We start from the raw sequence: 27,708 nt of genomic DNA, 5'->3' as shown, positions 1-27,708 counted from the left end.
TGGGAGAAAGAGGGGGTGTGTTCTACTCCCATAATCAGTTACAGTTTCAAAAACTCAGGGGGCAGGCAGTTTGACCTTGTCCATAAGGATACTATGAGTCGACATTGACTCAATGGCAGTGAGTTCGATTTTGGTTTGGCTGACTGGTGCACTTCATCCACTTACTTTCTGTGTAATCATCAATACTTATGAATGTATTGGATCATTTTGATGTATTGGAGGCATTTCATATTTTCTTTTTTGGTGCAGATGGTTTCTTTTCTCCATTATTTTACTGTTATTTTATTTATGTACTCTTATCATTGCTTTCCATGCAGTTGTTTTAATAGTTACTGAACATGATTTTTAAATGAGATTTATTAATTTTTAGGACACCTTGTAATTTATTGTTTTCTCAAGTTTCAAATAGTCTGTTGTATCTTGATTTTGCCTTGACTTCCTCTCCAAGTTCTGTAACTACACCACATATTTCCTCTTGTTACATTGTTACTCTGTACTTTGTAAATCAACAGATATTTCTGGATGGAGATTCATTTTAGTTTTGCCCTTTTTAATCTGTCTTGGAAGAAGTACAACCAGAATGTTCCATAGAAACAAGGATAGTGGGACTTTATCTCACATACTTTGAACAAGTTATCGGAAAAAATGAGTCCCTGAGAAAAGGACACCATGCTTGCTAAAGTACAAGGGTAGCAAGACAGGAGAGCACTGATGAGAGGATTCACACAGTGGCTGCAACAATGAATTCAAACATAACAACTGTGAGGATAGCACAGGGCCAGGCAGTGTTTCATTCTGTCTTGGCACCTAACAACAATAATTCTCCCCACAACTGCTTGGATGCTTCACAAAATATCTCATTATGGGGTTGACTATGCTGTGTTAGATTATCATGGGAGAAACCTGCCCCACTCAAGTTGACATAAAATGTAATTACCACAAAATCTAGGATACCCGATTTTGGTTTATTTTGATGTGAAGCAATATGAAGACTGGTCTCAAACATCACAACAGTTGCGAGGATGGTGAAGGACAGGGAGTGTGGCACACGGGGTTACTATGAGAGGGACCCGACTAGATGACAACCAACAAGAAAAACATATCTATGTTGATTTCTGGGCAATGTGATCATGTGTCTCTTTCTCTAATCAGTAGTTGAACAACTATTTTATTCTTTCTTTTTGAAGTCCTGAGTTCCAAAAATCCATGCATATCTGTTTCAATTGGTTTCTTAGGTTTTGTTCTAAAGGACCTGGGTGGCATATCAGCCTAGTCTGCCATCTTGGATCTAGTCTCTACATTTTTAAAAGATTTTCTATAGCACTAGAAATGGAAATATAACTGAAAACAACTTTCAGGAGGGAAACTTGGTAATAGATACTGAAGTTTCTTAAAATCCTTTATGAAAATATACATATATGAAGAGTGTTAGAACACTCTTACACTCTCTTGATTCTGCATTCATATCCTCATTCTCTGACCTCCTGAGCTTTCATCTTTCTGCCTGACCTGAAAAATTTGAATGTGCCAGCTTCCACAACTTCATGAGCCAGTAGCCTGAGGCCTAACCTGTTTATTTTGAGCTTATTGGCCCCTGAAATTATGTGTTAGGAATAGCTTCCGGTGTGCTGACTGATTTCTGGATTTGGGACTTACCATCCTCCGTAATTGTGTGAACCAGTTCCTTGAAATTAATCTCTATGTACATATAAGGAACTGTGGTGATGTGGGGGAAAGGCTAGCCCCCCACAACTAACTGCAGGTTCAATAGGCACAGTTGTATGATTCAGATATATAAAGATTATAATAAAATCATAGAGAGCATGAGAGATAGAGGAGAGGTTGAAATAATGGAGTCAGACACATTTCATGGTAGCATGCTCACCTCAGCACCGCTTGGTGGTCCACGTGGAGATGGGAGACTGGAGTGCAGGAGAGAGGGGGAGGGGAAGGAGGACAAGGGGAAAGGCACAGGGGAGAGACTACAGGAGAGGAGAGGGAGCTGATGAGAGGCCAAGGGGAATCTTTATTGTTAACCAAGGCTTGTATATCTTTGGGGGCATGTAAGCCCACTAATTACAGGTAAAGACATACATCACAGGAAGGGGTTGTGGTATAGGTAATACAGCAATGAGAGTGGGACAATGTAGGGATATACATCCAATAGGAAGAGGAGGGATTAGGGGCACAGATGTGACAAGTAGGGTGGATCCAAGATTCAGGATGGCAACCTGACTTTGGATGTCACTGAGCTGGTTTGACATGTTCTTTGGATCTCCATAGAAACCATTATCAGTAGGGTGTAAACTTCATCTACAGGGACCTGACTGATAGCCGCAAGCTTTTAGGGAGAAGTAGCCTTAACAGCAAGGAGTGGGCCCTACTTGTGGTGGGCCCAGACAGTAGTCTGGAAACTGACTGCCTTCAGGGAGGTAACTTGACAATCATTTACCATTAGCTGCAAGCAGTGTCCTAAATCTAACATATATTTGGGGGGAGACGACTTAGGAGAAATCTTTCTGTTTCCCATATGGTGGTGCTGAGGTACCTACAAGGTCAGCAGTTCAGTGAGAGAAAGATGAAGCTGTCAGCTCTCATTAGGATTTACAGTCTCAGAAACTCTATATAAGGCTTGAAGTCATAATCAGTTCAGTGGCAGTGATATATATATTTCTATTCAGTTTTGTTCCTATAGAGAACTCAACCCAAGAAAATAATAAATACCAAAAGCAAATGAAAACATATTTAAAAAAATTCTATTTTATTTCAAATGAACTCTCTTGAGCTCTACTCAAGAAGAAAGAACTAATTCAAATAGCAGATGAACATAGTATTTGGTAGGGTAGGAAGAAAATTACAAATATAGTATTTTTCATTCTTTAATAAATTGAAGGTGGGGTAGTGGTATGAGTGAAGCAATTCTGAAGCATTTTAGATGAATACAGAATTCAATACAAAGATAAATACAATACAAATGTGTTAATATTGGTAGTAGCCAGGGTTCCCACCTTTGAACCTCACTTACAAATATGGGAGGAAACAGGAAAGAACCCATGGTGTTGGATTTCTAAAATATCTGTCAGTGTGGGTTACACAGAACAAATTACAGCATAAAGAATAACATACCCTCACAACTGCACCAATAAGCCACATTATGAGAAATGAAGGCACTATTGACGTTGTCACAAATTTCATTTTACTGGGATCTACAACTAATACTCATGGGAAACAACTATCAAAAGATCAAATGAGGTACTGCAGTGTGGAAATCTGTTACAAAAGAGCTCTTTAAAATGATGAAATGGAAGATGTCACTTTGAGGACTAAGGTACACCTCACTCAAGCCAAGTTAGTTTCAGTCTCCTCATGTGCATGAGAAAATGGGGCAGTGAATAAGGAAGATCAAAGATGAACTGGTGAATTTTAAGTATGGTGTTGGCAAAGAATACTGAATATGTCATCACTTCCTGAAGAAAAAAGATATCTGGCTTGGAAGAAATAGAGCCAGAATACTGCTTAAAAGCAAAGATAATGAAAATTCATCGCATGCATTTTGGACATGTTATCAGAGGGCTCTGGATACGGACATCATGCTTGGCAAAGTAAAAAGTAGGTTATATGTACTTGTCAGGTGAGATACCATGATCACGAAGGTAGTTTTCCCAGGGTGAGGCTTATCCATTGCACTCCAGATGTGCTGACCCCTGCATTTTCCCCAAATGCGGGAAACTCAACTGCATAATTTGTGGTAGTGGGGGGGACTGCATTTGCACTCTCCCCTTAAAAAGAAATGAAAAAAAAGGTCATTGAAAATGAGGAAGAATTTCAATAGGATGGATTGACATGGTGGCTACAAGAATGGGCTCAAACATAGCAACAATGGTTTTGATGGTACACGACTAAGTGGTGTTTCATTCTTTTGTACTGGGTCACTATGAGTCAGAAATTACTCAACAGCACATAACAACATAAGGATATGTAAGTGAGTATATTTTTATGTATGCCTACACACACACAAAAACACACCGTCTATATATTGACCATCAGCTGCTTTGCATTCCAATAAAGGGTTTTGTATTCCAATAAAGAGTTACATTCCAATAGAGTTGTATTCCAATAAAAAGTTACAGTCTCAGAAACCCACAGGGGGTTGCTATGAGTCAGCACAGACTCCCTGGCAGTGAGGTTTTAGCTATATGAATTGTAAATACTGAAGGCTACAGTCCTTAATCTTCATTGGCAAGTGCATTCAGCAAGCAAAATTGGATCATCTGCACATTGCAGGTTGATAGTAAGCTTTCCTCCAATCCTGTTAAGTTTTTCTTCACCTAGTCCTGCTTCTAGGATTATCTACTCAGCACAAAGATTGAATAAGTATGGTGAAAGCATACAGCCTTGAAACACACCTTTCTTGACCTTGTCCTGTTCAAAAGACTATCTCTTGGTCCATGTACAGTGTTCTAGAAATCCCATTATTTTCAATGTGATCCATACTTTTTTATGATTTATGCAGCTGAAAACCTTTATATAATCAATAGAACATCAACAAATGTCTCTCTGGTATTCTTTGTTTTCAGTTAAGATCTATGTAATGTCAGCAATCCTCTTCTAAATCTGGTCTGAACCTCTGACAGCTCCCTGTCATTGTACTGCTGCACTGTTGAGCAATCTTCAGCAACTTTTTACTTCATGTAATATTAGGGCTTTTGTTCAATAATTTCTTCGTTCTCTTGAGTAACATTTTTTTTTGATTGGGCACAGATTTGGAGCTCTTCCAGTTGGTTGGATTATATTAATGAGTGCCTCTAGCACTTCATCGTCTTGTTGAAAAATTTCAATTTGTATTCTGACAATTACTGGAACGTTAGTTTTTGCTACTGTCTTCAGTACAGCTTGAACTTCTTCCTTCACTATGATCAATTCTTGATCATATAGCCATAAATCTGTAAATGGAAAAACAAATGTGATACTTCTATACAGTGGAATATTATGCAACAACAGAAATGAACAAACCACTAATGCATGCAACAGAATGGATAGTCTTAATATAAATTGATTGAAGTAAGGGTAAAACCTGATTCCTACCAAGCTAATCATCTTTTTTTCCTGTTAGATATTCACTATTGGGCTGGCATTCCAGTTCTGTAATGTATTGAGGAGTGATGCAATAAATACAATAAGATAATAGCTCAGGGTAAAAACCTTGAACCAGGTGCACAGAGAAGAAATGTTGTCTACAGTGAGAACAGTATAGAAAGAGCGATATAACAGGTGACCTGAATGGAAAAAGTTATCTAGAGGATAGAATTGTGGTCTCCGGTGGCTTTCTAGTCTCTCATTCCATTACTTCGTTTGCTACAGCCCTGCCTTTTGGATTCCAGAAGGCAAGCTCGAATCACTATAATAAACTCTTCCTTCTACATTGTAAACTATGTGGCTGTCATTTGCCAACGACTCAGAAAAGAAAAAGAAACCCACTGCCACTGAGTTGTAATGAACGTAAAGAGAACAAGGCAAACTGCCTTTAGCGGCTTCTGAGATTGCAACTCTTTATGGGAGTAAGAAACCTTGTCGTTCTCCTGCAAAGTGGCTGGTGGTTCTGAACAGCCGGCTTTATGTTAGCAACTGTATAACTAATACACTACCAGGGCTCCTTTGCTAATGAAGGAACATTAATGAAGACTATACTGAGTAGGAGACAAAAATCAAAGGGGCTGAAGAGAATAGAGGTTAAAAAGAATAAAAATGATTTGGGAGTTTACAAAAAGGAAGCAACTGTTTACACCATTTTTTCATAAAATAAACCCAAGGATTTGAAATAGGTGTTTTAATTGTCCATTTATGTTCTTTCCAGTAATATCGCAATATGGGAATTATTCTCAATTCAAGAGCAATGATTATAATACTAATAGAATGCAGCATTAATACATGTTTAATTTTATTTTGGAATTTCTCTGTGACCCTGAAAAGCTAGTTTTGAAAAATCTTTAAAAATATACCCAAATTTTCTATTTTAAAGAATTCATTACGCTGCTGTGCACACTTCTGCTTCCTAGGTTGTAATCGTTGTGGGTGCTGACAGGCCTTTCTCCTATTCAGCAGCTGGTGGGTTCAACCAGTAACTTCTTTCATTAGCAGCTGTGAAAGGCAGGTTTCTTGTGTCAACCTGGCCAATAGGAACATGTGGGATTAATCAGGTTGCAGTTTGATTGGAGGGCAAAGAGATATATGATTCTGCAAGACCCACCCCCGTCTCTTGCTCTCTGGTTATTGGAGCGTGCTAGAGTGTGTGTGCTGCTGCTTTAGTTAGTTCTCTGCCTCAACCTGTGAGCTACACTATCTGTGGATCAGGCCAACCCATGATCCTCTCACTAGAGTTTGAGGATCCTTTGAGACCTGCTGCGCTACACTACTGGTGCATAAATCGCTTGAGCTTGAGGCTGGTGTATCCTGTTGCCTTGTATTACTTGCATTAGATATTCCATGTGGGCCTGCTTTGCTAAGCAATCCAGCTACTGACGGTGACCCACCCTGCTGCTTGCTGTGGGCAGACGCTGCTTGCCTTGCTGAATGGAGGACTCTGCTCTCTGCTTACTTGACCTTGATCCAGGCAGCCCATGGGATTTGAAGGACTTGCAGTATATTAACTGTTGCACAGAGTGAGTTGAACTGAGCCCTCTGTACTGCTATGCGGACTACTTAGCTGTATTCCTTCTCATCGTATAAACCTATCCTCTTATATCTACATAAAACCATGTGTCCTGGTTTCATTTCTCTAGAGCAGAGGTCCTTAAACTTTTTAAACAGGGGGTCAGTTCACTGTCCCTCAGACCCGTTGGAGGGCCGGAATATAGTTTAAAAAAACTATGAAAAAAATTCCTATGCACACTGCACATATCTTATTTTGAAGTAAACAAACAAAAAACGGGCAAAAACACTTGGCGGGCCGGAAAAATGTCCTCGGGAGGCCGCATGTGCCTTGGGCCCTAGTTTGAGGACACCTTTTCTAGAGAATCCTGCGTAACAGCAGCCAAGCACTTAATCAATGCACAAACTATCTGAAGACTCAAAACAATCATATCAATGTGAACAAGGGGCGGGGGTGGAGTGGAGACCCAAAGTCCATCTGTAGACAGTTGGACATCCCCTCACAGAAGGGTCACAAGGAGGGGACATTATGGTATAGGCAGCCAGGGTGCTTTACCATTCCTCTAGTTCTTTAATGCTTTTCCCCCTTGGCCAACATGAGATGAAAAAAATAATAACTTATAGTTTAACAAGGATTCATGAGGGTGGGAGTGCTTGGGGAGGGAGGAAAAAAATGAGCTAATACCAAGGGCTCAAGTGGAAAGAAAATGTTTTGAAAAGGATGATGGTAATATATGAACAAATGTGTTTGACACATGGATGTATGGATTGTTATGAGAACTGTAAGAGCCCCAAATAAGATGATTTTTTTAAAAGAAAAACACAACCAAAGTTCCCTTTTTTGAAGTTCACACACCTGAAAGAACAAAATCTTAAGGATCCAACTTAGTCTCTACTGTATGCTATTGCCCCCTCGTGGCTGCTAAGAGCATAAACTTGAATTAGTTACTGCCCAATTTTGGGCTCAGTTCTATGACAAAGCCACTTCATTTCATCTTTACTGACAACGCTAACCATTTCATCTTTACTGACAACGCTTGTTGGGGATCTGCTGTCCTCAAAAGTGTTCTCTGAAGGGGCCACTATTCATCTTTCCCTAGAAAATACTGCTCCCAATGATGTAATTTCTATCTCAGAATCTCAGTTCCCTACAGCCAGGGCTGAGAACGCTTTTAAGTTGTGAATATATCAAGAAGTTTCTCACTCAGAGAAGATGCCCCCAAGCAAAATCATTTGGTTGTCATGCCCCAATCCTTGGAAGGAACAAGCAAACTGCCATGATTTCTGCTTCATCTCACAAAATACTGGGTAAAGTGAAAACTGTGGAGACGAGTAAACTCATGGGAAGGGCACCAGCAAGTTCTCAACTTGATCAAAAAGAGGTGCTGCCCTATTTGTGAAAAATATGTGGAGTCTGCACTTACTGTTGAGTTACCTTGGGTTAGTTTCAATTTCTTGAGTCTGGATTTCATCTGTAATCTCCTGCCCTGTCTAGTTTTCCCCAAGCTGCCATTCTTGGCCCAAATAAGAATTAGCTTTACATGTGTCCAGAGCCCTTAAACCTACTTCTATAATATAGTTAGTACAAATGATAAGAATTCTGTTTGTTTTCCCTGCTGGGTAGGGAATGTTTTAATTGCTTTGACTTCTTTATGGGGCCATACCTGACACATTATGATTGTCACCACAGTCAGTAACCTTCTACAAGTTTATCTTCAATAGCCCCTTAAAAGTGCCTAGACAATGTCATGGTGCTCTATTCCAACTCAATCAAACACACCATGTCAATTCTGAAGGGCAGAGTAGAACTGCTCCACACGCTTTCCAAAACAGTAAATCTTTGAGAAACAGACTGCACTATCTTTCTCCCTCAGAGGGACTGGTAGGCTTGAACAAACCTTTTGTCACACAGACTAAAACTTAACTCCCTGTGCCACCAGAGTGCCTTTAGTGCCCTTCAATGTAGTGGGAAAAGAGCTAGTTCCCTTAGAGTGAGGTGTGTGTGTGTGTGTGTCTTAATTCTGGCAGAGCTCTGAGACTCAGAATAATTTACTTCACATCTTTGGATCATGGTTTCCTCATCAGTTAAATGAGTAAGTTGAGTGATAAATTCTCCAAAGTTACTTTCATTTATGTAATTAAATGAATATATTCTCCTCTAATTCAATATGATATAACTCTTTTCCTTCTTGCTTTCACTTTTTCATTTCTTAAAAATCATCCTTGTCTCTAGAGAAGAAAAACATTGAAGCTTATATACATGTAGCGAGAAATTAAATCACGAAAGTGGCTTGCACATTTGTAGAAGAGGGCAAGTCTGGACAGACTCCAGGGTGGGGGTCACATGTTAGGCTGGAGGAGTCTCCTGACACAGTGGCTTCAGAGGCTGATGAATTTGATACTGGAAGGAAATGATAGGCTGGTGGTGGCACAGGTGAATTAAACGAAGGCTACTGGTGACTGAATCAGCAGGCAGTGTGGCAGGCTGTTGGTTTAAGTCCAAAGAACTGGAGATTGAAGAGCCAGATGCAGGATCCAGACCCAGCAAAAAGCTTTTCTATGCTGTCCACTTAACGTATATGTTTGAATATAAGCCAACCCAAATATCAGCCAAGGCACCTAATTTTACCACAAAACTGCATAAAAAATGTGCTGGAAAACTAGGTTTATCCATGAGAATATACGGTATATTTAAAGTAGGCCACACCCCAAGGAAACTTCCTTTTAATTCATTGTATCGGAGCTGTGAAGTGAGTAAGGGTGTTGTATTTCACTGTTATCTTTTTTCAATTGATTGATTGCCTACAGCAGATCTCATCATGGAAGTGATTTCATTATGTTAGGTCACATCATGGGAGATTTTTAATTGCCAAACCACTGAAAATACTGTCCCAGTAAAGTTGACACAAAACCTAACTATCATAACCCTCATGAAGGCTGGAATGATTCATGTGGTATGGAGCTGGAGACATTGTTATGAATGCATGTGTAACATATTTAAACATGTGTATACACAAATTAATAGATACTGTATATACTCGTGAATAAGCCGAATTTTGCCTTGGCTGATATTCGGGTCAGCTTAGGAGTATACACAGTACATAGATACTAATAGATGTGTACACAAATGGGTTAATATACACATATATTTCATTATTCTGACAGCTGAGAGGGCTTAGAAGTAATGACACGCTACATGCAATGGCATTCCCAACACCCAGATCTTAGTTTCTACTCACTTTTTAAAAGAAAAAAAAAATAGAAAAAGAACCAGGACATGTTAGAGAAGAGGTGGGTTCTAGCGAGAGGACAAGGTATGTACAAAATGAGTATGGTGTATGTGTAATGTCAGAAGGTAAGGAAGTGCTCAGGCAAACTGATGGGAGTTTGTCACAGGGACACAGGAGCCACGAGAACAATCTGAACAAAACAAGCAAGATAGCATGGATACCCAGGAGTTCTTTCTGATATAAATAATTCATTGAAGGGCAGATGGATAAAGTAGGAAGAAGAGACAAGTTTTGTACGCAGAATACTAAATAATTTATATAGATTCTTTCCCTCAAGGAGGAAAAACTTAACTCCCAGTCATAAGGTGAGGTCACACTTCGTGCCTTGCTCAAAGAATACAGTATGGAAGGAAGCAGGAGGAAGCAGCTTTCCAGTGAAGCCTGGCAAACAGTACCTCAGCCAACATCACCAGTGAGAAGTCATGTTGAGAGTACATATCCTTGTAGATATCCTCTGAGAATGGCACTTCACTTCTTAAAATCCTAACTACAGTCTGCTCAGGGGTAAAACAGTAGATGAAACCAAATTGGGGGACATCCTATGAAATACTGAACCAGTGCTCCTCAAAACGATTAAGGTCATAAAAATTGATAAATCTCTGAGAAGCCATCACACCCTGAGAAGAGTCAGCAGAGCCATGGCCAGGTGGAAGGGAAGATGTGGGATCCTGGATGGGACCCTAGTGAAACAGCATCCAGTGTGGCATGGGGTCAGCAGTAATACACCTGAGTAGTACACCTTAGTCACAGCAAATGTTCCACGGTAATGTAAAAGGGGCTTCAGGGGAGGCGGCATACGGGCATTCTCTGTATGGTCTTGGCTGCTTTTCTAGAAATCTAAAATGATTCTAAAATGGGAAATTAATTTTGTTAAATAAATACAATCACTCCCACAACAGTAAAGTATTCACAATTTTGACATGTGTTAACCTCTTGTTTTGCAGTTGACACATTTCCATAGAAATTCACTAGCAGGCACTGTGCTAAACAATTTCATATTAAAGTAAAAAAACCAAACCAACCCTGTGAGGTAGTCACTCTCAGGATCCCTGTTTTACCTAAAGGACAACAAAGAGGACTGAAGTGTGAGCGCACAGAAATGTCAGTTTTGGTGATGAAGGAATTCACACAAGAGCATCTTCGTAAAAATGACTGGAAGATGATGTCTACTGACTTCCCTTCCCCCATCAAATCTCTATTTTGCTTCCAGGTTTGGTCTTCACTGGGAAATGCCAACGACTATGGACACAGACTCCGTAGAAAGAACCTGGGCCTTTCCTCACTAAAGCCCATGCACAACCACCTCTGCTAGCACTATCAAAGCAGAGCTGGTTTTAAAATTTGTTTCATGGTTTCTTTTCTTTCTTCAAAAGATCATTTTATCAGGGGCTCTTTTAACAATCTATGCATTAATTGTATCAAGCATATTTGTACATATGTTGCCATCATTTTCTAAACATTTACTTTCTAATGAGCCCTTAGTATCAGCTCATTTTCCCTCCCTCTCCTCCCACCCTCATGACCCCTTGATAAATGATAAATTATTTTCATATCTTACACCGACCGCTGTCTCCCCGTTTGTTGTTCCTCTCCCTAGTGTGTGTGGTTGTGTCAATCATTGTAATTGGTTTCCCATTTCTCCCCTTTCTTCCCTGTACCCTCCTGGTAATACTCCCATTTCTGTTCCTGAGGGGTTTATCTTACCTGGATTCTATGTGTCGTGAGCTTTTATCAAAACAGAACCTTTTTTGTGTGTTCCTAGTGCTGTCCTTTCATGAACTGTGCCCTCCCCAACCCCCCTCCCCGCTTTAAAGCTATGGCGTAGTGCATGTGAATGTGGCCATGCTTACAAATAGGTGCTTTCCTTGAAGATGTTACCAACTAAAAGAGGTCAAAACAAAGTAGGGAAATATTTTCTGAGTGAAGCAGAGAAGGGACTTAGACACAGAGTCTCACATGGCGAAGACAGCACCATGTGAAAAGGTACCTACAAGCCAGGGACTGCCAAGGAATACCCAGACACTGAGGGTGGCTGGGCGGTTCTGTCAGTCTAGTCCTCGATTTAAAAACTTAAAAATTAATTACATTCAGTTAGGAAAGCCTGGTTACCAGCCTTACCTGGGGCTGAGCCTACAAGCTCAGATGGTGGCATAGGACACTGAAATCAGGGTTCATTTAGAGGAGTTCTGAACCTGTCGTGTGTGTGTCAGTTGTGTGTGTCAGGTGTGTGCATCTTAAGTATGTGTGTGCTGAGCTGTATGCATATGTATATATGTCAGATATGTGTATGTTGGAGGTGTGTCAGGTGTGAGCTTGAGTGTAGTGAGGTGTATGAATGTGTCAGGTGTCTGTGCCTGCTGGATATGTGTGTATGTATATGTCGTATGTGGAATTCAATGCATATGTACATTGGGGGAAGTGTGTGTGTATGTCAGGGCATCTCCTCTCCCCAACCATTTATTGAGGTGGAGGCTATGGGAGGATCAGCCCTGGGCCCGGGTGTGGAGGATGGGTGCAGTGTGCCACCCCTCCAGTGTCCAGATACTAGAAGTGGAGACTGAGGTATGGTCATTCCGTCCTTCTCTGCCCCCTTCCTCCAATGACGACATGAGCAGGTCTGCGTGAGAGGTTCTGGTGGGCCTCCTCTCATTCTGCTCCAACATCCCGGGAGGCTGAACTCAAGGTTCACTCTGGGGCCATGTGCTCTGGGTCCCTGGGGCCCTGCACCTAATGGTGAGTTGCCTGCTCACCTGGCCTCCTGGGCACAGTCTCTGCCACAGGTTCATGGAGGGTGTGAGGAGAACTTCCAGGAGAAAATTATAAGGAAAGGTGTGGGGAGTGATGTCCAAGGGACCCATGAGATGCATGCAGGGCCAATGGATACTGGCATACCCCCAAAGAAGGGTCCCGGACACCTCAGACCTGGGAATACCCGATCATTCCCCTAGAGAGACAAACTGAGTCGTAACCTTGTACCCGCACACCTGTCCTGTTTGGTCCTGACAAGGGGGGATAGTGGTGCTCACCACCTCACTTGCCAACCCTAGGAATTTAAGGCCTAATACCTCCTGCTGGGCTGATGCTGGGCTCTCTCCCAATCCCCTGCACCCAGAGGCTTCTGCTGTACATGCCCTCCCTGTCCCCCCATCCCACCCCCAACTTCCTACTATGGGTTATATTGGTGGCTTTCAACCTTCCTAATGCCACAACCCTTTAATACAGTTTCTCATGTTGTGGTGACCCCCAATCATAAAATTATTTTCGTTGCTACTTCATAACTGTCATTTTGATATTATTATGAATCGCAGTGTAAATATCTGATATGCAGGATATATTTTCATTGTTACAAATCGAACATAAGGCATAATGACTAACCATAAAAAATACATAATTATATATTGTGAAGTATTTATTTCCAATTACAAATAAATGAAATTTTGTCTTGAAGCATAGAGTAGCATGGGTAACAGTCTTAATATAACACCAGTAAACTACATTGCCTCACTTAGAGACAGTATGTGTAAAAGCCATCGTCAGTGAGAAGGTTGAGATAGCTTCTTTCTCACCAGATCAGAAATTCTTGGGGAAGTCTTTGCAAGAGCACAACGAAGATCATCTTCCACAACAAGTCTACTTCTGTATTTAGACTTGATAACCAACAAGCTGGAAAACCCTGCTTCACAAAGATATGTTGTTGGAAATGGAAGAAGAAGGCGCAACACAGTCTCAGACAGAACAGGATATGACTGCAAACATTTGATCCAGAATTTTGTAACTGGCATGGTAGAGAAATCAGTTCTCGCTGCATCACTGTTAATAAGTTCAATGAACTCCTCTTGTGCTGTCTCGGGAACATCTTCAACTTTGACTGTGAATGGGCTTCTGACAAGTGCAAATGGGGTGTCAGGTAGATTTGGGAAGTACCATGAAATTTCATCTGCAAGTTTGTGCAAGTGTTTTTTCACATAAATTATCATCGTAATCCTTTGGTCTGGTTCAATGTCATGTTCCTCAAAGAAAGCAGATAAGGTAGGCAACATGTAAATTTTATTTTCATCCAATTTTTTTTGCCAAAGGTGAAGTTTCATTTGGAATGATTGAATCTTTTCAGACAAATCGAGGCATGTTGCATTTGGTCCTTGCAGTGATAAATTTAACTCATTCAAGATGGCAAAGATGTCAACCAAGTAAGCTATTTTCTGCAGTTCACTTTTATCGCTGAAAAGGGCTTCGAACTGCGGTTTTGCTTTCTGCTTAAAAAACGTTTTGAGTTCATCACGAAGCTCAAAAACACATTTTAAAACTTTTCCTCTCGACAACCATCTCACTTCAGTGTGAAATAGCAAAGCATTGTTCGGTACATCTGACTCGTTGCACAGTTGCGAAAACAGTCGACTGTTTAAAGTGCTCGCTTTTACAAAATTGACAGAACTTATGATACTTTTCATTACTTCTTGTAACTCTTGTGGCAGCGTCTTCATTGCTAATATTTGCTGATGAATCATACAGTGCGTTCCAATGACTTTTGGTGACTCAGTCAGTACCAAATGTTGAAATCCAGATCGACATCCTAGCATAGCTGGAGCACCATCTGTACAAACACCACAAACCTTTTCCCAAGAGATCTTATGCTCTTTCAGAAATGAACCAACTGTGTCAAGTACATCATGTGCAGTAGCTGTCGTTTCAAGAGGTTTGCAAAAAAGAAACTCATCTTTAAAGTCGCCATCATTAATATACCTCACGTAAACCAGTACCTGTGAACAGTTTGCAACGTCTGTAGATTCATCAAGCTGGATGCTAAATATTGGAAGTGGAGCAGATTTAATTTCCTGGATTACCTGATCAAGAATATCAGCAGACATGTCATCTATTCTTCTGCGGACAGTGTCGTTAGATAAAGAAATTGTACTCAATTTTGTAACAAATTCATCTCCAATCATAACTCGAACAATGTTTTTAGCTGCTGGCAAAAGTAAGTCCTCAGCAATGGTGTGAGGTTTCATAGCTCTGGCAATTCTGAGTGCCACCAAATAGGAAGCCTCAACGGCTGCTACGTTTTGTTTGTGGTACTTGTCACCAGGGTCAAGTCTGGCTTTCTTGAGTCCATCAGCTTTGCTTCTAAAATAGTTGGTATCCTTGCCGGCAAAGCTCGGATGCTTGCTGTCAAGATGGCGTTTTAGTTTGTTCGGCTTCATAGATTCGGCTGACAGAACTTTACAACAAATGACACACTGCGGTTTCTCAAGTCCTGCTGTCATTATGGAGGTAAAGCCATACTGTAAAAAAGCCTCACTATATTTTCTTTTCTTAATGTTCTTCTCTACACGATCCATTGTCATGGGATGGTTTGCTAATGAAAATAATATATAACAATAGCTTTAATAATACAAAAGATGATATATGGCACAGTTCAGTCAATCAGTTCATTAAAGTTCCTATAGCTTACCATTCTCTTGTTTTTTTTTTACATCCCTGTTACTATCACAAGGGGGCAGTGTTCACATCAACCACAGCTGACTATGAAAAGACTAATCAGATTAAGTTCCCATGGTACAGATTATTTTTTGTAGCGGTAGTCGATGATTTTACAATATTTGAGTTTATATTTACTCAGTAATTATAATTCATGAAATGTTTTACTTCTAATACTGCTGCTTTTAACACAGCAGCTGCTTTCTACATAGTACCTGCTCTCTACACATGTGTCTGGTCTGCATAAGTACATTATGGTACCAACCCTGTCACATACACCTGTATTTGTACAGGGTATTTGTGATGAGGTTGGTATAATGATGTTGTCACGCCGGGTACTCAGATGTGGGCGTATCTGCATGCAGGAGGACCTGCCTGGAGACAGATAGAAGAGCAGTGTTTCAGTTCCTAAGACCATCGAAAGATGTTTTCCATGGTCTTAGGCGACCCCTGTAAAAGGGTCATTTGACCCCCAAAGGGGTAGTGAACCATTGCTTTAAAGCAAAGACTGAAAGGCAGAGGCAGAGAGATAGAGCACTGGACATGAAGCAACCAGAACCCAGTTACGAGGAAATGCCGTCAACACACTGTGAAAAATGTAACAAATGTCACCCAAGGATCTCTATCAAAATGCTCAAAACGACCAAATTCGCTGGTTGCTTTCACCAAAAACACAACACAATGTACCAGAAAAAGAAAAATTAAGGAATTGGGATACCTTTTGGCATCTCAGAGTCACTCTCCGCTTCTGAATCAGATGCAATCCCATTCTTGCGCTTCATTCGTAAAACTTCGTCTTCACTGTCACTGCCTCTTGCAGATTCTAGAAAAGAAAGGGAGACCTTCTGCATGATCACATCTGCACCCCAGCTTAGAACGTACCTGTCTCTTAATATGTTCTTAAAGCAGCTGTGGGGAGAAAATAACTGTGGTACATACAAATGATGGAATACCACGCAGTAATAAACATGGGCGAACTCAATTCATATCAATCTTAATGCGGCATGCTCCTGGAAATGAGCCAGTCTCACAATGTTACATACTATATGTGTGATTCCACTTGTATGACATTCTCGGAAAGGCAAAACTATAGCACCAGAATAGATCAGATCAGTGGTTGCCAAGGTTTAGAGGTAGGGGTGCGACTACAAACAACTGCATGAGGGAATTTTTGGGGACAGACTGTTCTGTAGACTGATTGGTGGCGGCTGTAAAAAGCTATACATATGTTAAAATAACCAGTGTATATGCACACAGACAAATCAACTTTACCCTTAGGTTAATTTTAAAAATTAAATTAAAAAGCAGCATTGGTTGTCTTTGAACAAAAAGACAGTGGAAATGAGAACAATATTGACATATGACTTGTTATAGTAGAAAAAACAAGAGGTAAAAATACTGGAAAGGAATATATCACTAAATACATCATAAAACAAACTTTTCATTAAATACATCAAAATATCTTGGTAGAACAGAACTATTGTATAATTACTGCATATACTCGTGTATAAGCCGAGTTTTTCAGCACATTTTTAATGCTGAAAAAGCGCCGCTCGGCTTAAAGTCGAGTGAGGGTCCCACTTACCTGTTCTCTGGTGCAGTGTAGGTGTTCTTTGGTCTCTCCCGCTCATCTGTGGGTGCCTGCAGCCTCTGTGGGTGGTCAGATGACCGGTGGTATCACCGCTCTTCTTTTCTTCTGCATTCCCACAGCCTCTGTGTTGTCCGTGCTGTACTGGGCAAGAACCTGCCCACTTCTGTGTGCTGGTACCTGGGGCACACCGCATCCTTGTCAGATGAATGGTGGATGTAGCGCTCTTCTTCTCCTGCTCTTCTCCAGGGCTGTGACCAATGACGTAGCCTTCACAGTCTTACCTGTGATTGGTCATGCCCCCTTGCTTGACCCAAGCATTGCTGAATACAAACTCTGGTCTTGAATATGCAGTACGTTTATTTACAGTACTTAGTCTGCTATATTTTATTTTCTATTTTCTTATTAACCACTATCTGGACCCAGTGTTGACTATGCTTGCATAGAGCAGCCTGTTAGGGTTCATAATATACACTGTGTGTTGTGTATGCACTGTTACTGGATGTGTGTTTTAGCACTTCCCCTACATATGTGGTAACATTGCAGGATTCAATAATGCAGCGCATGCAGTAACAGTGCGTACACAACACAGCGGGTATATTATGAGCCCTAACACAGGCTGCTCTATGCAAACAGTCATGTCATCACATTCTGGAATATCATCATCTTGTGTTAGGTCTCAAACTATACAAGCTGCATTATGTACAGGCAGTAAGGCAGCATATGTAGTAATGCAGTGCATGCAATAACACAGTGTGTATAGTATGAGCCCTCACACAGGCTGCTCTATACAAATATAGTCATGTCATACATTCTGGAATATTATCATACCAAACTCTCCAAACCCCAAATTACTGTCAGCTCCCTTGGTGATTGCGATAGTTCATTGTGCCAGCCTGGCCGATAAACACTAGTAGGATTAATTGAAGGGCGGAGAGATAAATGGTTCAGTGAGCCTCACCTTGCTAATTCTGTGCCTCAATTTAAATGTACATACCTGTGGGACGCCTAGCCTGTGGACTGTGTCGCTGTAAGTTAAGGTCCCTTTAAGCCCACATGATTGGAATGTTCATTTGTGGAGCTGGGGACCGACAGTTGACCTGCCTTGCTGTTTGCTGCCTGGGCATATATAGCCCAGTTCTTTCTACAGAAAAGGGACTGGCGGCTCTCAAGACTTAAAGGACAGCTAGTGTCTCATTGCTTTATAATTTATAATTTAACTGTTAATTTCTTGTATTATCTATCAGTATATAATTTAACGGTTCACTTCTTGTGTTATATATATATCTATCTTTATAAATATATTTATATATAATTACTAGCAAACTGATTTTATCTCTCTAGAGAACACTGTCTAACACAGTGATCCAGTGTTTTGGGTCTCGTGGTGTCTTTTGAGTATGATTCTATTTTGGGGGGGCTATCTGTTTTCTGTGACGAAGTCTTATCTGTCTTGCTGCATTCTATTATCAATTAATTTTACTTGTTTATATGTATAGTTGCCTGGGCACCACTGCTTTTACTGTGAATTAACCTATTTTAAGAACTATAACTAGGGCTTATTTTTGGAGTAGGGCTTACAGTATATTTTGATAATTCAATCGCTATGATATAGCATGCTTTTTCAAAAAAAGTCTTTTTTTTTTTAATCCTGTTAGAAATTATCTCAGTACTTCTAATCCTGGACCAACACAAAATGCAGGTTATACAAAACTGGTTTCAAACTTAAGGTTGTGTCAAGAGCAGAAGAAAGCAATAACAGTATTGCAAGTAGGAAATTTTGTGTTGACGAAAAGCAAGTGAGGTAGTGACGGAAAATGAAATCTGACTTGGAAAAGATTCCAAAGGCAAAACAAGCTCGATGTGGTTTAATGACTTAATATGGGGCTCTAGAGACTGAATTGCATAAATGGGTTGTCAAAATGTTTATTGCATAACATGCATGGGAATTCAATTACGTACCCTTCAAATAACTAAAGACGACAAGTTAAAAGCACCAGGCATTGAAAATGCTGTTGTTTTAGCAGGATAATGTACCCGCTTCATGAGTAGGTTTGCCCTATGTTTGCGGCAAAGAACAAAGATTTCACAGAAGTTGCCAAAAGACCTTGATGAAAAAGTGAAGGCATTCCATTCATTCATCATAAAACAAAGAAGGATCCATAACTATGACCTGGGAGATATTAGGAATATGGATGAAACACCTATGACCTTTGATCTTCCAAGCAGTAGAACTGTGGCAAGTTTGTGAGACGAAACTATTTTACTCAGAACCATAGGAAACGGGGGAAAAAAAAGCATTTTACAGTCATTCTGTCATGTTTGGCTAAAGAAACTAAGCTGCAGACAATCATTATTTTTAAAAATAAAGCCCTTGCCTAAAAAGGTCAAATTCTCACAACAAATTACAGTGCAGGCACATATTAAAGGATGGATGGACGAAGACGGAACAAAAATGACTGGAAGAAATTTGGAATGGACAACCAGGAGCAGCCTTAAAGAAAAACCATCATTGCTAGTTTGGGATATGTTCAGAGCCCACACATCTGATGACATCAAAAAATTGGCAAAGTTAGTTTGGCCGTTATTCCAGGTGGGCTTACATATCTGTATTGCAGCCCCTAGATGTGAGTTTAAATAAACCTTTCAAAAACCATGTGTGAAAGATGTGGCATGAATGGATGTCATCTGGTCAAGTTCGACTGACAAAAGTTGGAAATCTGATGAAGCCCGACAGAACTGATAGCAAAGTGGGCTCATGATGCATGGGAAAAGATTCCAGAGGGTGTCGTGCAATGTGCCTTCAAGAAGTGTGGCATCAGTAATGCTATGGATGGCAGTGAGGACAGTGCATTGCACGAGAACGACAGCAGTGATAGTGATGACTGCGAACTCAGTGATGACGACAATGTCTCTGCTGATAACCTCACACCAGCTAAAGCTGAAGCTCTGTTTGCACATACAGATGATGATGAGGAATCCAGTTTTGAAGGGTTTTAACTCTTGTGTTTTAGCTTGGTTGCTGATTGAGTTAATGTTTTTGTACTTTTAAAGTGATTGTTGATACCATATTGTTTTTGTTGACCTTTTCCACTTACAGAGCTAGTTTAGTGTTTTTCTTTGAAATAAATATTCAAAAACATTTAACTTACTGATTCCTCAATTAATGTAATTTTACTGGTAGCTATTTTGATTTTGAAATTTACCAGTAGCTGCCGCATTTCCCACCATAGGCTTATACTCAAGTCAATAAGTTTTCCTAGGTTTTTTTGTGGTAAAATTAGGTGTCTTGGCTTATATTCAGGTTGGCTTATACTCAAGTATATATGGTAGTAAAAGTTAAGCAGGGTAGTCAGTTATATATGGCCCTCATCTTATGTTAACCAGCTAGTATTTGAAAAAGTATCTGACTAGGAGCCCTAGTGGTGCAGTGATTAGAGTGTTCTACTGATAACCACAAGGTTGGCAGTTTGAGCCCACCAGCCATGAGAGAAAAACATGCCAGTTCTAGTCTGTCTTACAGGGTCAATAGGAGTTGTAATTGACTGGTGAGCAGTGGGTATTCAATATTTATGAATATTAAATATCGTGATATCAATACAAATAACTCAACTCTGAATATTTATTGAATGATTACTGTTGTCTCATATTTTACACAGACCTGTATCCATCTCTGGAAATATTCTGACCTTTCTCCTAATATTGCTAGAATGTGGTTTTGAATGATATCCTGGGAGGTATGTGTTACAAAGAGTCCTTCCTATTTAAACTCTCTAATAAGAGAGTATAAAAATGTAATTAATATAATCAGTCACCTAAAGAAAATGAAGCAATCCAGATAAAACTTTAGGAAGATTTCCCACCTAATCAAGATGGTCACTATATAACATAAAGAAATGAGATACCTAATCTTCATATATCATACTCTATTATTAACTTCATCAGAATAGCATAAATAGTTACAAAAGGAAGGCCCACAAAGCCAAATTTTGGTTGTGCACTTCCATTATCCTTCATGGAATGAGGGCACTGCCCTAAGCCCGTATCCCCCTAGGGCTGGGGTGCAAGTGGCAAGCTAACACAGCTCAGGAACACTGGCCAGGGAGACCACCCAGCCACCTTCATCATTTCTAGATTTTATGCTCCCCAAGAAACCTTCTGATTAACAGAGGTTGGCATCCACTATAGCTTTGACCCCAGAGAAAGAAGATATTAAAAGAGAATAACTGATAATCTTAATTGCAATAGACAGTAGATTCTTATGCATTTGATTAGCTGAGTACACACCTTAAAACCCAATGGGCTCTTTTGCGGCCCCCAAAGCTGAGCTAGAGCCAGGTGCCACCTCAGTACACTCTGGGGGGAAAATGCAAGCAATATTGTTCCCACTACCTCCCAGACAAATCTATTCTCACCCAAGGCTCTTTAAACAGTTAGCCTGAAGAATGGAAACGACTCTACTGGTGAGGCATTCTAGCATCAGCCGTATGTCTAGGACTGGCTTCTTTTACATTTGTTTCCTGGTTATTAACATATGGGACGAGGAGAGACAGAAGAAATATAGATCAGAAAAATGTATAAGATTAGAAGAGGTTGCAATAGAGGACAAGAGAAAGAAAAAATAGGGTTATGAAGGCAGAAGTGAAACAAGAATACAGGTCAAATGAATGGGTCCATGAGCACTTCTACTAAAACCCATGTCCTTATTGAGTGGAAAACGATGTGTAAACTTTCCTAAACACTATGAAACATTTTAGTGCTCAGAAAGGTCCTACCTGACTTGTGGTTCTGTTCTTCTTCGTCGAAATTCCTGCATTCTTCATCCAAAGCCTGTGGTCTTTTATCATCAGAATTCGGCACTTTTTCCTCATCAGGTATCCGAGGCCATTCCTCATCATCAGCATTCTGTTTCTCAGCATCATTATCAGAAGCTGGGAGCTGGTCATCATAGGAGTTGGCCTTCTCCTCCTCTGACACCTGGGGCTGCTTCTTTTTATCAGTGTTCTGCAGTTTCTCCTCCTCCTCATTGGAATTCTGCACCTTGTTGTCATCGGACGGATCACTTTTATCCTCTCCATTCCATTTCTCATCATTGAACTGAGCTTTCTCAGAACCATCTGCTTCTGAATGATGGCTCCCTGCATCAGACTGAGCACCTTCATCTTCACCTGGGCCCTCCGAGCCACTACGCTGGTCCATGTTGGAGGGCTCATTGTCTTCCCGGTGGAAATGCTCCCAGGCTTCTGTTCTGCTGTCTGATCTTTTGGAGGCATGGCCACTCCTGCTGTCATCTCCAAACAGTTCTTTATAACTTGGCTTGCTTAAGTCACCTCTTCCATCCTGGTCGCTTTTGCTTCCTGAGGCAGCATTCTCTTGATCAGAATCTGAGATGGAACCAGAGTCAGAATCTGTGAGAGAAAACTTAGATTCAAATTTTCAGAAGAAAGGGAGTAGTAAGGCACTCTGAAAGCTCATCTCAACATAAAGGCAACCACAACAGTAAATCTGCCCCAAACAGTTAGCACCTGCTTTTTTTTCCCTCTCTGCACTCTAAACAGAAGTTGTATCAGGCAGGAAAGTACTTAATTAGGAAGACAAGCTGAAACTGTGCGAGCGCTTAGTGTGCTTTCACTCAGCCTATCTCTACCTTAGGGGAACCTTGAAAGTAATAAGCCATGATATCCATGTAACTTATTTCGCAAAGGATCAGGATTATTGCCACTCAGTCACATTCTACTGTTTGCTCCTCTCAGGTGGCTCTCTGGAGGGCCGGCTTATAGGACTTGGACTTACCTTTACCATACTGATGTAGACCTCTCCTGGTACGGAGGCAACCAGGGAGAGGGAAGGAGGCAACTGTAAAAAATACCTACATTCACTCTTCACTTGTTGATATAGTTAGGTCCCAAAGACTGAGTTATTATGTGAAAACTGGCATTATGCTTAAGTTGATGGTTTCCACGTTTTAAGACCATTTGGCTGTTTTTTTTGGTTTTAATTTAGAAAATATGACCATATAAATAACAATAGCTGTAACTTACCGATGTCTCAAATTGATGGGTCCCATTTTGCATTCTGAAGGTGGCCCAGAGGAGGCCAAACTGGATAAAACCAGGCTGTGAGGCTGGAGGGGGGGGGGTCACAGCTTCCCCACTTCCCCATCCTCCTTTGCGAGTTCACAGCATCCCTTACAGGATGCTGCCAGGGATTCACTCTCACCCCTGCAAGCCCTGCTTTCATGATCCATCCGGCTCTGTCCTTTGGGCCTGGCAAGCCACTGCAGCTCAAGGCTGGGCACTGAGAGCAAGTGCCCACTGGTTGAGCACTGCCTGTGCATCGCCTGGAGGCTATGGGTACAGAGCAAGCAACAAGCCACCCAGAGAGCGTCCTCATGGCACAGGCAGCTCCACAGCCATTGCCACGAAGTCTCTTTCTGTGCAAGATAGTCAGAGTAGATTTTTCACTCTTGCTGCAGATGTAAAATGTCGAACAACAAGAAAGCTACTAAATACGGAGCAGGTGTGCTGCCGTATGTATTAGTTGCTAGGATAATGTACAGCATGGAGGACAAGAAGAGCCTAAAAAGGCTCACAGGAAAGGCTGGGGAATGAGGTGCTTGAGCCAGAGGAGCTGTCAAAAGTGCCCACATATTCCTAGGACTCTAGAAGGCCATACCTATGCCCAGGAAGAGTCTTTAAGGCATACTACATTCTCACCTTTGGCTCATTCACCTTCAGCATCTGTACCATCTGAGGCAGGATTTGTAAACTGCCTGTCAAAGGGGTGACCGCAAGCACCAACACAGGCACGGGGCCAATCTATGATGATGTAGATATTTGAAAGGCACTGAACAAAACTTCTGGGAATTATCAGTTGACCACTAGGCTAAAAGAATTGAGATGTCTGTGGTCACCCATATATATAATCTATGAATATAGATTTTAAAACATTAGTTACTAACAAAAGTTACTAACAAGCAACAACAAAAATTGCAAGAAGCCTTGGGAAGGGAAGAGAAAGCAACTTCCATAATTATTAGATTATAATGTTTAAATGTTCATTTTCCAACAAACTAATTACAAAATAGGGTCTCCATGAGTCAGAATTGGCTCAACAGCAGTGAGCTTGGCGTGCTTGATTTTGGTAATAATGTGTTTGTAACATGTTGGGTTGCTATCCACAAGGTCCGCGGTCTAAATCTACCAGCTATTTGGTGGGAAAAGGATGAGAATTTCTGCTCCCATAAAGATGCATAGCCTCAGAAATCCACAAGGGATCTACCTATAAGGTCACTGAGTTAGAATATGAGTAAGAATCCATTCGATGGCAGTGGATTTGGTTTTTCTTTTTTTAAAATATGTTCAAAAAACAATAGTAAATCACAAATAACTTTTAAAAATGTCTCTTTATACAGTGAATATCCTAAAATTTGATTGTGGTGATGATTGTACAACTTTTTAAAATATATCTGAATCACTGAATTGTATGGTACATGAATTATGTCAATTAAACTTAAAACAAATTCAATTTAAACATCTTAATTAATTTTTTAAAAGTATCAATAATGGGCAATTATAAAAAGCAAGAAATTAAAATTTTTGTAACTGGTTAAGTATATTATTGTTGTTGCTAGGTAGATGAAATGAAAAATTCACTGGAGGGATTCAATAGATTTTAGCAGGCAGAAACAAGTTCTTTTCCGTAACTGAGAATTCAAAAAAGTAATGAACATGCTAGGCATACCAGAAATTGCCCTGTCACATCCATACTACCTTTAGAACTATCAGTGGCTTTCAGCAAGAGCCAGTCCATCACATTTTGCTAGTTCAACCCCTGGTATGCCTACAGTGTTTGTTCTCAGTTTTAAGAAGCTTTATGAACATTATTAATCTCCATAATAGATTGTATGCCCCCATCTATCTTCCCCATAAAAAGATTCTAAAATCCAACCTTCATATAACACACTACATTTCCAAATATTTCCCAGTCCCAATGACACGCTTGACCGCGTGAACTGCTCTGGCCAATCGAATGTGAGTGGCCGTGATGTGTGCCATACCTGATCAGAAGCTTTGAAAGCAATTGCAAGATTCAGCTTGCACGCACATTCCTGCCCTCTGCTACAAAATGAGAAGTTTTAGATAAAAGCTACTTCTTCAGGCTGGATCCCAGAAGGAAAAGAAACAAAGACACAGCACATGCTCACTCCTTATATCATGTGAGCATTGCTGTAAGAGATTGACATCTGCAGGGTTTTTTTTGGTTACTGTGTAAAGCTGACTAATACAATCTTGTAAAGTACAGTACATTCAAAAGCAAGATATTTAAAGAGAAATGGTCTAATGAGAATGAATGGGAAGTGTAACTTTAAATGTTATGAGTTCCTGTTAGAAATTCCCATCATGCCTAGATTTTAATATAAATGTCTACTCTCCACATTAACAGGAATGTTGCAGGCAACCTTTGAGAAACTAAAGGATAGACAAGCCCTCATCATCTAAGTGAAGTAAAGAGAAAAATAACTGACCCATGACATTTGAAAGAAACACACTAGGTGTAGGGAGGGATTCTACCCACGTTAAGAAACTTGCCAAGTGCAATTTCCTTTCACAATTTCTAGACTCCAGAGAGATACCGGAGCTACATCTATACTACTTTCAGGGAAATCATGCTGGATTTTGAAGGTAAGAATCCCATTATAGAAGGAGTCCCTAGGTAGCATAAACAGTTAAGCATTTGACTATTAGGCAGAAGGTTGGCAGTTTGAATGCATTCAAAGGCCCATTAGAACATGATCTGCCTCTGAAAGATTACAGCCCTGAAGACACTAGGGAGCAGGTCTACTCTGCACACATGGGGTAGCACCTAAGGACAACACAGAAACAAGCAGCTCAGACAGGAAACTGCAGGCTACACCATATCAAACTATCATTTCTAGCCATCCAATTATTTACCATATTAAGCATTATGTAAGTTTCACCATTATAACTATACTTTAGATTAAAGAAGTAGATCATCAGGCCTCTTCCCAGGCAGCTTTGAAGGATTCAAGCTTCCGTTGTTTCAGTTTGTACCACCCAGGGATAGGGATGAATAAATTAAGCAGTCCCTAATTTATGATGGGGTCTGTTCCTCTAACTCCTTCTGACTTAAATCAAATGGAATACTTGTTTGCTTTAAAGTTTTCATTATGAGCGCTTTTTTAATTTTAAAAATCTGATCTTTGTTTTTTGGGGATGGAAACATCATGATAACACCAGCAAATTACACAAGACAACACTGACTGTGTTCTCCTAACTCGAATACTTCCTTCTGAGAGGGAACTACCTTACTTACTGAGAGAATGAACAGTGTTATGGGTGAGAGTCACTGGGGAGAAGGGCTCACATGGAACGATGCCTTGAAGGATGAATGCAATATGGACACAAAAACTGGGGTGAAGGGAAAAACAAGGGCAAAACCCCATGGGACCAAATCAGTAGACAGGGCTCTACATTTCCAGGCTCATGCTGACTGGAGCCTCCCAGGTATCCCACCCATTGAATCTCTCACATTAGAAGTCAAGTCTCTGTTCCTCCGCCAGTGCTCAGTTCATTACATTCTACAAGTTATTAATGAACTGAAGTTGAAGAAAAAAGGCACGGGGCGGGGGGGGAACAACGCATTTTGTGAACAAAAAAAATATGATATATATGGAGAGAAGGTTTGAGTACAGGGTTGGGAGGATATTGACGTTGACCTTGGGCCTCTTCTCACTTCAATTCATATTTCAAAAGCTATAGCCCAGTCCCTGGGCTAGAAATGCTTACACAGCAAGCATGACCAACCCTCCCTACACACCATTCATTCAATCAACAGCTATTTCATCCTTGATCTCTAAACACAAGGCCTGCAGGCTCCTCTAAAGTACGACCACAGATTCAATAACTAATTCTGAAGTTTGTTCAGGCTCTTAGAAGATGTACTCACTCAGGCCATAACGCTGTGCAGCCCCATCCTGGTGCCCTCCTCACCCTCACGCCTCGCACTCCCCATCACCCTCTGTAAACCCGCCCACTCCAGCCCCCAAACTACCGGACAGCGTGTCCCCTTATCCCCGAGCTGTCCAAGATGTTGCAGAGGCCGGTGCAAAGGCAGGCAGGATGGGAGTCGGGGTTCCTCTCCAAACCGCGCCCATCTGCCTGCCACCCAACCCGTTCTCGCGCGCTCTCAGGTCTCCCGCACTCGCGCGCCCCACGGGCACCCCACACCTACGACTACGTTTGTCCCCACCAGCCGGAGGTGGCACCGCCCAGAGCTCAGGGACGCTGGGGCTGGAGTGGAGGACGCGGCACCTCCTGCGGACGCTGAGTTCGCAGACTGGGAACTGGACCGGGACCCGAATATCTGCCGAAGCCCTGCCACGCACCCCTCTCCTGAGCCCACCTTTGCGCTCAGCATCGCGGTCGTCGTCGCTGCCCCAGAGATCAGCCATTACCATGATCTTCGGCGGCAGCCTGACTGCGGGCGGCTCGGCGCCAGTCTTTACGGCACCAGGCCAACGAAACGCGACAGTGTCGCAAAGACACAGGCACCGCGACCCTTTCCTTCTGTGGCCCAGCCCTCCTCAGTTCCTCTATCTAGGTCCACGCGGGTGGGTATACCCCGACCTATTGTTCCCGTTGAGGAGTTGTTAGCTAGCAAGATAGGGGGTGTTCCTCTCCAAGC

At 41.2% G+C, this 27,708-nt stretch overlaps 1 protein-coding gene and 1 non-coding gene across 5 annotated transcripts; one reads left to right on the top strand and one right to left on the bottom strand.

The window, feature by feature from the left end:
• Positions 1 to 2,802: 2,802 nt before the first annotated feature.
• LOC142448180 (uncharacterized) lies at positions 2,803 to 27,708 on the bottom strand. Of its 4 annotated transcripts, none has more exons than XR_012784508.1 (5): positions 27,427 to 27,702; positions 21,777 to 22,385; positions 16,999 to 17,181; positions 16,132 to 16,236; positions 2,805 to 4,943 (listed from the first exon to the last, which is right to left on the bottom strand). XR_012784508.1 is itself a non-coding variant. In XM_075549777.1 (5 exons), the coding sequence occupies exons 1-5, from the start codon at positions 27,479 to 27,481 to the stop codon at positions 4,711 to 4,713; spliced, it is 1,209 nt and encodes a 402-aa protein (XP_075405892.1). In that variant the 5' UTR covers positions 27,482 to 27,704; the 3' UTR covers positions 2,805 to 4,710. The 4 variants fall into 4 exon arrangements, 2 of the variants coding, with proteins under 2 accessions (XP_075405893.1, XP_075405892.1); XM_075549777.1 differs by having other exon boundaries at positions 21,777 to 22,409; positions 27,427 to 27,704; XR_012784507.1 differs by lacking the exon at positions 2,805 to 4,943 and adding an exon at positions 13,365 to 15,291 and having other exon boundaries at positions 21,777 to 22,409.
• LOC142449374 (U1 spliceosomal RNA) lies at positions 3,617 to 3,780 on the top strand. Its single transcript, XR_012784569.1, has one exon. It is a non-coding gene; the product is annotated as a U1 spliceosomal RNA (small nuclear RNA).

Source organism: Tenrec ecaudatus, chromosome 5, assembly GCF_050624435.1.
Source record: "Tenrec ecaudatus isolate mTenEca1 chromosome 5, mTenEca1.hap1, whole genome shotgun sequence".
NCBI classification, from domain to species: domain Eukaryota; kingdom Metazoa; phylum Chordata; class Mammalia; order Afrosoricida; family Tenrecidae; genus Tenrec; species Tenrec ecaudatus.
This window is presented reverse-complemented; position numbering and strand designations above follow the sequence as displayed.

Excerpts from the sequence above, each read along its gene's own strand:
- LOC142448180 (XM_075549777.1), bottom strand. The coding sequence starts at position 27,481 with ATGGTAATGGCTGATCTCTGGGGCAGCGACGACGACCGCGATGCTGAG. Across the intron at positions 22,410-27,426 it reads CCGCGATGCTGAGCGCAAAG|ATTCTGACTCTGGTTCCATC; the intron begins GTGGGCTCAGGA and ends TTTCTCTCACAG. Across the intron at positions 16,237-16,998 it reads TACACTGCACCAGAGAACAG|AATCTGCAAGAGGCAGTGAC; the intron begins GTAAGTGGGACC and ends TTTCTTTTCTAG.